The following is a 10,818-nucleotide window of genomic DNA, read 5'->3' on the forward strand; positions in this document are numbered from 1 at the left end:
AGTGAATCTGATGAAAAAAATAGTGTTTTCCTTTCTTCTTTTCTCAGTACCAGATGGAGTGCATTAAATTGGAAGAATAAAAAGGCTAGGCTAGGCAAAAAAAACAAAAAAGGCTAAAATATTTCATTCTAATTTAAACAGGTCAAAGTACAAGACACATTCATACGTGCATACACATACACACACTTGGACAATATTTGAGAACTGAAACAAACATGACCAGCCTGTAGAACTGGAATTATTGAGCTTGTATTGGCTGAGACCTAAGAATCCACTGGAACCAAATCACCTGCTTTAATCTCATCAGAACCAGAGAACTTCCTCATACACTTTTAGGGATGTTTCGGTCTGGAAAATATAAGCTGATTTGTGTGTGTGTGTGTGTGTGTGTGTGTGTGTGTGTGTGTGTGTGTGTCTGATTGTGTTTACAGTCAACACAGCGATGCAAGCTGGAGTCTCAGCTGGAGGCCCAAACAGTTTCTCCAACCCATGTTCATCTGGCGTTCAGTGAAGAGCCCCGTTTCTCGCCTGCTGTCCACTCCTGCCAGACAGTGTCCAACGGCGTCTATCCCATCGGCGCACAAGGCTCACAGGTGCACGCACTGTCATTCACACATGTTCTAAATGTGGCTGGAAAACAAAAAGGGGCTGACGTGGCTGCAAGTTTCCATTTTAACCAAGCAATCAGAACCGTTTTATCTACCAGATACATTTCTTGGTGTTTAGTTGATACATTCAACTCACACATCTTAAACAACGTAACACAATTACCATCATAATATTCAAATACTGCTCTTACTTTACAGCATGTCATATGAATATTAAAGCAGACAAAAATGACTCGAACAGACTAACACCATGGCTGCCATCTTTAGGAACCAGCAGTAGGAATAAACAGGAGCCAGAATCTGATTATTTCTCCTGTTTAATCAGTTCATGCTCAGTTGATTAACACCTGTAGATTCTATATGTTTGGAATAAAAGCACGTCCTTGCTTTAAGATGTATCTGAAAAGAAGATTCAGCACTCCCTCTTCTGGAGGACAGCAGAAGCACAACCGATGGGTTTTAGAGTTCTTATTAAATGGAGTTAAATTTTAAATGTTTTAAGAGAAAAATGTAATAATACAATAAAATCTATTTAGCATATTGTGACTTTATTTTGTATCTATTTTAAGGTGCTGCATTTGATTGCAATTCTGATTTGTTATACCAGCAGCTCTGATCACAAGGTTTTTATTAATAGAGGAGATCATTTATTCAACATTTTTGGAAAGAGTCTCCAGTGTTATAGTGGAGAAGACAGCAATAGGACATTTAGTCAGATGTCATACAGGCTTTGTTCGAATGTTTATAAAAAAAAAAAACATTTTCCAGGACATAACTGTATATCTGTGGATTTCTGACCTTTTGTTGCATATTTGTTAAGCACAGTTCACATTCTATACATATTTCCATTTATAATCCATGGTGTGTGCAAACTTTTGAAACAGTGAGTAATCCAGAAATTTAAGCGACCACAATCAAACCAAGTGCTGACAGAGGACCCAAACAGGAAATAAAGGCCAAAACAAAATTTGCCTCCGGGACACAAGTGAGGTGGAGTAACACAGATAATTAAAATAAATGAATAAATAAATAGACCAAGCGGTGGTACTAAATTATTCTACTGCATAACAAGTGTCCTACACCTGCAACTTTCTTCATCGACTTCTCTGGAATCTGTGTTGTTACTTGACTGGACCCTCCACCCAATCTTCTCCGTCTTCTCCTGACTGACATCGCAACAATAGTTGGCTTAGATTGTTTATCTTGTTTACTCAGATATGCAGAACTGTGCTACAAAACAAACAGGAAAGAGAAAGGGAAGTGTGAGATCCCTATCGACAGCCTGATTGTTCTCGTCCCTCGCCGCTCCTGGAGTTAAGTGGTGTTTTGATGGAAGCCGGTGAATAACGAAAACATGCATGATGATGAATGAACTTTTTGGGAACGCTCAGTTCTGGAAAGAATAAGTGGCCATTTAGTTTCTCACCGCTAACCACTTATACAAACAGCCAGTACTTTCCGTTATTTTCTGTGGTAACATTTGTGGAAAATAGTCACTATAGAAGTTACCAGAGAAAATCGGAGATACCGACTTTATGCATTTTTTTGGTGTGGCTGTGTGATTAAAGGCATTTTGAGGAATTCTTCCTTTAATAACTGAAGTAGCAACATCAGTGCTGAGGAAATTTGAGTTTTTAAATAGACAAAAAAGTTGAAGTTCTCTAACATGAGACTGCAGAGGCAACAGGTAGAACGTTGATGTAACATCTTGGCAGGTTAGCTGAGAAGTAGAACAATGATCTGTATTGCAGATATCTCTGTATTCTCACATTTCTTTACTTTTTTCTTGAAACTCTGCATAGCTGCTGTGATTCACTGACTCATTTACAGAGTTTCTGACTCAGTTATAGTCTTAATAAAGCAACAACTCTTACAGCCAAAGCTCCAAATATAACAGGCCTGCAAATTGCTCTGCTGTCTTTGGCACAGGTTGAGCCCTTTTATAATCCCAGATGTTATTAATAAAGACCTTGTGGAAATGCTGTAGGAATGTTTATGAAGCAGAAATAAAGGAGCTGTTTGGTGTAATAGATATTTCCTTTTCTTTTGCTCCATCTAATCCCACAGGCAGGAGAGGGTGGTTCCAGGGCACCGCTGTGGGAGATTCAAACATCAGCTCCAGGTGCCTCCTCCAGTCTACAGCACTCCAATCACCTGGCCCAGCTGGATGAAGATGAACTTTGAGCTGCCCTTGAACTCTGACCCTGGCTGCCTTAGGAGCCTGTTACAGCCTGTTACACGTCCACTATAATGACCAGAACCGATTAAGTTTTGTCCTGCCCTTTACTCTCACTCTGACATGAATGACCAAGTGACTTTTTTTACTTCAGCTTTCTTTCTTCCCTTTTTGCTTTTTGTTCAAAAGTTCAATAACCATTCCTGCATTGGGAGGTCACTGGAGCCAAATGAACTTTTCTTGTGTGTGAATGAGCATATAAGAGTGTGTAGGTGTGCATGTGTGTGTATGCGCAATAGAAATTGCTACAGTGTTGTAAACATGTTTGAGTATTTTCCCTCAAAAATGTGCTTTGCTATTTAGGGGACTAATAGCTAGCATTACAGGGCCTACATGGGGCTCAAGGCCTGTTTACAAAGGCACTATTTTTATCTCTGGTTCACAGCTAAGGGCCGGCTGGGATACATCCACTCTCCAGAAGGAGCCAGTTAGAAACAGACTGATGATGCAGTATATATTTGTATATACCGTACATTAAAGAGTGACTCTGTGCATGAAGATGCAGTTGCTTTAGTGTCTCTTCACTGAATATAGACATGTCCAGTACTGTGTTTCTGAATTCTGTTTGACCGTACAGTGCTGTTTGATCTGGATGGAAGGAGAGCAGATCCAGTGCTCCCCCAGAGACCCTCAGCTGCCATGATGTAAGGCTGAAGGTCAAACACTCCTCCCTGCAGCTGCAGCTACTGCTCAGCACATCAGACCATGGACAGTTGAAGAACGATGCAACTTTTCCAGCATCCGTTACATTCTGGCAGAGAAGCATGCATGCACTCAGTGTGCTCTGGGACTTAACAGACTTTAGAAAATGTTGTGTATTATTACAATAGATAACAGAGCGAGAAGCCTTTCAATATGACAATCTTTATGTGTAATTTACTGAACCCTGTTTAAGCCCTTCCTATCACGATGCATGCCTCCTAGCTGACTGGAGCTGACTTTACTCCTGAAAAGAAATGATAGAGAATCAAAGGCAGAATATAAGAAACATGAGGAGAATTTGAAGCTTTAAAGAAAAGCTCCTTTGATGGTGCATCACCAAATGCCATAAGGAGTTAATGCCAAAACGTACAATCACTGCAAACAAAATCATCCCATTATCAAAGATATCTGATTATACTTTGTACCTGTAAGTGAAATTAATTTACATATTAAAAAATTACGAAGACATTTATCTAAGCAAGTATGCTCACACTGCCCAAATATCTTCATGAGTGGAAACCTCTTGACTATAAATGAACTGATCTGATTTTTCCTATTATGAGATTATTTTCAAATTCGTGTGATATTTTTAATCCTCCAATTTCCCTTTAAATGATACAAAAATGGAAATTCTCTTACTCCTTTGGCAGAAATAAAATAAGAAACAGTTGAAAAATTAGATAGATAAATTTATACTCTCATATATTCTCATGTTTCATTAGTTCAGGGGGCTTTTTTGTTTCTTTTTCAGAATGCTTTCGAATATTTTTTTTTCTAACATGATATTTGCATCCAGCAAACACACAGTTGAACCAGCAGAGGCCATCAGAAAGCTTCTGAACACTCTAAGAACGGCATATACAACCCACCTGCTTTAGTGAAGTGATCTATGCACTTTTTATTTGAGGAGCATCCAAAAATAAAAATAAATAAATGGTGGCTCAAGTCTACACTGCAGTAGGAGAAATAATGTACAAAACAAAAACAATCAAACATGTGACAGGGTGAACACATTCAATTTACACTTTACTTTTATTTTTACCTTTAGCTATTCCATGCACAGAGAAAGATGGTCCACTTACATCTACAGTAATAGCCAAACCTGAATCCAGTTTAATTACTAATAATCGAACCACACTGCCTGGACTGGCTGCACTTTACACATTAGGCATGGCAAAGGTGTAAAACAGAATGAAACAAAATATGAAGTTTTAATCTCTGAAATAAATGATTCAGTGAACCACTCAGGGCTGAGGACTTTTACAGAATGTCATCTTAATAATATGTATGCTTTATGAAGACTTGGCCATAATGCAGTGTTGCACTAAATGCCAGATATTTTAATTCTGCCACATGAAAGTCTCCTAAAATATTGAGACAAGTGAATGTTCCACAGTCCACATCCTCTTGTCACTAATATAACCCTGTATTGAGAACGGCCTCTCCTCTGTTGCCTTTGCACAAATCTAGACTTTTGCATGCTTTGTTGCAGATGTTTTACTAAACATGAAAGACAGACTAGACAGACTAAATGTCTATGCGACAGATCTCGTTGTATCATATGAAATAAACTGTCATTTTGGAGTACATGGATTGTAAAAGGCTTGTATTTTTTCTCGTCATCTCTATTATTAAAAAAATAAAATAAATAAATAAATAAATAAAATTTTAGATAATATGCTAAAATAACACTATATCAAAACTATACATTACATAACTATTCCGAAACAAACTACATCCGAAACAAACTGTACATTAATGTAAGCATCGATGCTGGATAACACAGACCAGTACTATAAACCTTAAAGTTAATTAAAAGTAACGTTTCTACTGCTACCAGTCTAATACTAATGAGTAATTACTCAGTAATTACTAAGTAATAACAAAGTAAATGTTTGGTAGTTTACTATTAATGAGTCTTATATACAGAACTCTATTCGCAAAGGTATGGCCATGCCTATTTAATTTAATTTCAGTTCAATTTGGTTTGTATAGCACTTCTAACAATTGGACAATGGACTCATTATAAATTTTATAAATCTTTTAAATTTACATTGATTTTTATCTCTAATGAGCGAACAAGAGGCAACAGTGATGAGTAAAAAAGATTATATGAAGAAGAAACCAGACTCAAAAGGGTGACACTGGATAGTGTGATTATTTACGTTATACTAAACCGTACACTAAATTGTCAAGTGGACTTTTGTAACCATGAGCTTTTGAGCAACTTATGCATATGAGCCTCAGCTTAATTTCTGAATTCATCATACTTCATTTCAACATGAAGTCTTTTCTGTTGACGTTATCGAATGATCAACTTAAGTGCAAAACTGATCTTGGCAACAGGTGTATAAAATCAAACATAATGCCATGCCAAACTTTTACAGTGTAATGATCCTACTGAAGAGTATGTTGACATTAAACAAGGCACAGTTCAAATTTCTGCCCTGGTCAACTGTAATATCAAGAACCAACAACAGCGGTGAGTAAAGAGGTGGGTTTCAGCAGCTGCTCACAAACCTAAGATTTCTAAGCTCAATTACAGGTGTCAGTTGATGTGGCATAAAACACACTGCCACTAGTCTCTAGTGCAATAGCAACGTCTTCTCTGGAGTGCTGAATCACTATTTACACACTGGCAGTCTGATGAATGAATCTGGGATTGGAAAATGTGGGAGAAATGTACCTTCTGGAACGCATAGAGCCAAAATGTGTGAACTCAGGTGGATGATGGTTGATTTTAGACAATTCTATTCTTACAATTTTGTGGTAACAGTTTGCATAAAATGAGTTCCATAAAGACATTGTTTGGTGCAGAAAAACACCTGTAGCCTTGACCTTAACTCCACTAATCAATGTTTTTGGAATAAATTGGAATGTTGATTGCAAGCCAGACCTTGCTGTCCAACATCAATACCTGAGCTCTCTTATGCTCTTACAGACTCTTACAGAATCTTTCCACAATCTTTCAGAAAGCCTTCCCCGAAGAATCTCTTAATCATAAAAAATGCAATACAGTTTGCCTTTCTGTAATGCAATTGCATTTGGTTTGATTTAATAGAATTGCAAAATGTAAATTGTGCAGATTTTTGCATTGTGATGCATCTTGTCACGATATACTGCTACCATATCAAGTACGGGATTAGAATAATCAGAACACACGGCTGGCTATTAATCTGAGCTTAATCTGAGATCCAAAGATTATTTTAACTTCTACAAGGACAGTGTTGTAAAAGCTACAAGGGATTTCTGCTTTAAGCCATGCCCATAACACACTTGATTCTGAATACAGGTACATATATTACTAAATATATGTAAATATAGATCCAGAAATTGATACAGATACAGATATTGCCATCGTGTCACTCTTTAGCATTGCTTTTAAGAGCAAAGCCAGTGCTATTTATGCAGGAATCTGTTTCATTTGTTCTCTAGCAGGGTCACATTCTGGCCATTGCAGAGCAGTAAAAAGCTAATGGGAGCGTGCCTGTGATATACATGACTACTGAAAGAAGGTGTTAAGTCATTCAATTGCAGAAAGGTGACAAATCAAAGCAACCGGTGTCACTAGCGGCAGGACCCGAGCAGCTGGGGGTCTATTCACAGTGATCTCCAGCCGAGCGCCATCCTAACTAACAGTGCACTCTATCATCACCACTGAGATTGGAAAAGCTAATAAAAGACTGCATAACTGTGAACTTGATGGCATAAGGTCAGGGCATGGTCTCTATCAATGGTCTTAACTATTTACGGTAAGGTGTAAAGTGTCTGAGAGATTTTTAGTCGTTTTGACCTTTTAAAGTGTTTCCTTACCACCCAGGAACAATGGTCACCGAAATTAGCATCCCAAATACCGTCAAATTAACATCTGAATCGTTGTATAGCTGTGGCTCAGCACTGATGTGATATTAGATTTGTGATTAGCCAGCCATTTGCTCTTATGGATTAAGATGTGAGGCGTGTGGTATGGAATAAATAAGTCAAAGACAAGTATTGAGTTTTTTGGTCCTTTTTTTTATTCATTTTCACATGCTTAGCATTTATAGAACTGTATGCCTTGTAAACATTATATACAACACTCTGGGGCAAGAATTTAGTCAAGCTTTATGCAAACATCCAGGAATTTTACATTAAAGTAAAGAAATGTTTGAGTGCAAATTGCTGCTTTAACTTCATTTTGGAACACTATTGAATAATATCAGACAGGTTAAAATAATTATCTTAATTAATTCTACAAAAGAACAAAATGTGACAAAAATTATTAAGGCAATATTTTCCGTAAAAAATAAAGGACCAAATTAATTTAATAAATATTTCTATATTGTGCTTGGACAATTTATTAGTAATGAAATAATAGATTGACAAATGAACTTTGTGCAAAGAGAGAACAATATTGGTCAAATGGAAAGCATGCCTGAAACATGTAAAAAGTGAAAAATGTCACATTTACTGTTTGGAGTGTTTTTGTCCATCACCTCTTTACTAGCAGCATGGCCTTTATTACAGACCTTAAAGTCTCTCAGTAGCTTTACACTATATTCAGAAATTCTTGAACATTTAAATATGGCTTTGTCTCTCATGAGGATTATTCAAGTGATACTCTTGACCATCTCCCTGAGAGTCTTGAGATGATCTGAGCACCACATTTTCAGCTCCTTTCACTCCCTCTTAATGTTACTCAGCTGTGGGTCAACATGAGAGGGTTGGCTGGATCGACCCTTCCTGCTCTGGTGGGTTTTGACATGCTTGGAGAGGTGATCGCTACGCATGAACCTCTTGCCGCATTGTGTGCAGCCGAAGCGCTTCTCACCGGTGTGTGTGCGCAGGTGCCTCTGCAGCTCGTCTGAACGTGTGAAACTCTTCCCGCAAAAGAGCCAGTTGCAAATGAAGGGCCTCTCACCTGCATGCCAGCGCAAGTGTGCCTTCAGGTGGGATGTCTTCTTGTACACCTTGCCGCACTCTGGGATGTGACATATGTGCAGTCTTTTTTTGCCAAATTCCAGGCTACCTACGGTGTTTCCTGTTGATTGGCAGTTTGGGCACTTACAGCGACGGCAGCGGCGTGTGGAGCTCAGCAGGCTCTTGGAGGTGCCTTGCAGCAGAGCAGCAATCTGAGGCTGGTGACCTAAAACCAGCTGCCTTCCCAGGGAGAATGGGTGACTTGAGGTGTTGGTGTTGCTCTGAGGGAGACTCCACCACTGTTGGCTGTCTTCGATGTGTCCTCCAGGCAGGTGGGATCTGGTTGAATTGTTCTGCAGGAAGTTGGGAAAGTTCTGGCCAACAGCGTTGTGCTGTGCATAGTACTGAGTGTTTCCTTGTGCCTGTGATGACAGCATTTTTACAGGTGAGACCTCAAATGAGTATGAAGCAGGAGGTTCAGCTGGCGGGGTAAGAGGCAGTTCATGGTGATGGTGGTGGTGATGATGATGATGGTGGTGGTGCGAGTGTGGGCCCAGACCACTCTGCACATGGCCAGGGAACTGCATCTTGGGCATGGTGAAGGCCATATGATGGGCACTCAGGCTGGAGCTGGGGGCCACGTCATTGCTCCAGAACTGAAACATGCTGGACGTGGTCCCCACTGTGCCCTCATAGGGAAACTGAGTCCCCTCAGTGCCCACACTGCCAGTCACCTGCCAAGCCTGGCTGCACGTGGTGGCCAGAAAAGACAGTGGATTGGGACCACCCTCTGGAGAGGAGCTCGGGGTACGATCCTGAGGGGCACAAGAAGAGGATGTAAAAGACCATACACACCAAAAATTCTTTATAATCTTGACAACCTTATTTAATTATAAAATCCATTTATTACATCATTAATACACCATAAATTAATACACCATCATTAATACACCATAAATTACATCATTAATAATATTTGTTTCAGAAGTAAATAGCTAAAAATCAATTCAGTTTCAAACTGAAAGTAGACAGAAAAACCTTATTGGATCTTCAGGTGTGGTTAGCAACCTGGGGTCTGGGGACCAAACCTCCAGAGCTCTGCGATGTCTAGCTACTGGCTTCCTAAGTGTATTGCTTTTTAAATCATATAATAAAAGTGGAGAATACTATCAACTAATGTAAAGATTGTTATTGTTATGTTTTATCTATCACAGTTTTACACTTTAACTTCAATGTTAAGAAATGGATAATTTGTCAAGTTGTTTAAATTCTACACCTGAATGAGTGTGAACGCTTCAGTGGCTGAAATGGTTGTGATTTATGATTTATAGAAGATCCTTGGAAATTCTTTTACTCTTTATTTGGGTGTTCCTGGATGTAAGCATTTTGAAAAAAAAACAAAGATTCCACATTTCTGTTCATTTTCTAATCAGCCTCATTATTTTGTAACTGTTTACAAGACATTGCTAAAATAGTTTGAATATAAAAATGAATACAATGTGTGTTCTTTGTTAATTTGATGCATATCTTACCTGCAAGAAGTTATGGAGTAAATTGTCGGTTCTGGAGAGCGCCAGTGCCGCCATGTGCGCTTACTGTCAGGGGATCAGCACCTGCAGATCAGCGCGAGAGCAACGTGCGAACAGAGCGCGAGCGAACACCGTGACTGTACAGACGCAACGCGCGAGCGCAGAGTTCAGTCAGTCATCCGCTCGTGAAAACCACACGGAAATCAGCGCAAACACCGTTACAGCGAAAAAGCGGTAAATCCTCGAGGTAAGGCAATTCTTCCAGGACTCCGCACTATCTGAACTCCCGACTCTGAATGACTCCGAGTTTCCTTCTTCTTACTCTTCTCACAGCGCTCGCGCCTCAAACACTTTTTGAAGTCAGACCCAAAGCCTATGGCGAGTCATCTCGCGCATCTTCTCTTTATTGAGGAGCAGATCCGCTCGCCAGGGGTCTCTTAAAGAGGCACTGAATAGAAGGGGAACCCCGGGGAGGGGTCTATGTGTGTGTGTGTGTGTGTGTGTGTGTGTGTGTGTGTGTGTGTGTGTGTGTGTGTGTGTGTGTGTGTGTGTGTGTGTGTGCGCGCGCGCATCATTACTGTCTTCATTTTATGTCAGTGACTTTTACTGTATCAATAGCTGAAAACCACCCTCCATTTGACCATCTGCTTAAGGTGTTGTGAATAAAAATATAATAAAATAATCAATACAAACTTATTTGTAAACTCTATTTAGCAATACAAAAGTAATACAAAATTCCAAATAGATTTAGATTCATAATAAGCAAGTAATGTTTCTGCAGCAGCTCTTCAGTACAAATCAGAACAAATATAATCTAAGACAAAATATGAAGTTGTTTATATAT

At 39.2% G+C, this 10,818-nt stretch overlaps 2 protein-coding genes across 4 annotated transcripts in view; one reads left to right on the plus strand and one right to left on the minus strand.

Annotated features, from left to right (window-relative positions):
* arhgef25a (Rho guanine nucleotide exchange factor (GEF) 25a) overlaps positions 1-5,135 on the plus strand; it is a 72,241-nt gene extending 67,106 nt beyond the window's left edge. For all 3 annotated transcript variants that reach the window (XM_047807000.1, XM_047807001.1, XM_027170511.2), the window contains 2 exons: positions 432-593; positions 2,676-5,135. In XM_047807000.1, coding sequence (XP_047662956.1) covers positions 432-593; positions 2,676-2,792 — 279 coding nt within the window. In that variant the 3' untranslated portion in view covers positions 2,793-5,135. The remainder of the gene's footprint in view (positions 1-431; positions 594-2,675) is intronic.
* A 2,454-nt stretch (positions 5,136-7,589) lies between these two features.
* On the minus strand, positions 7,590-10,392 carry sp5l (Sp5 transcription factor-like). The gene is made up of 2 exons (XM_027170659.2): positions 9,978-10,392; positions 7,590-9,260 (listed from the first exon to the last, which is right to left on the minus strand). The coding sequence occupies exons 1-2, from the start codon at positions 10,029-10,031 to the stop codon at positions 8,205-8,207; spliced, it is 1,110 nt and encodes a 369-aa protein (XP_027026460.1). The 5' UTR covers positions 10,032-10,392; the 3' UTR covers positions 7,590-8,204.
* Positions 10,393-10,818: the final 426 nt, after the last annotated feature.

This window comes from Tachysurus fulvidraco, chromosome 23 (genome assembly GCF_022655615.1).
Source record: "Tachysurus fulvidraco isolate hzauxx_2018 chromosome 23, HZAU_PFXX_2.0, whole genome shotgun sequence".
NCBI lineage: Eukaryota > Metazoa > Chordata > Actinopteri > Siluriformes > Bagridae > Tachysurus > Tachysurus fulvidraco.

Coding starts and splice junctions, on each gene's coding strand:
- sp5l (XM_027170659.2), bottom strand. CDS start 10,031: ATGGCGGCACTGGCGCTCTCCAGAACCGACAATTTACTCCATAACTTC. Junction 9,261..9,977: donor TACTCCATAACTTCTTGCAG/GTAAGATATGCA, acceptor TGTGCCCCTCAG/GATCGTACCCCGAGCTCCTC.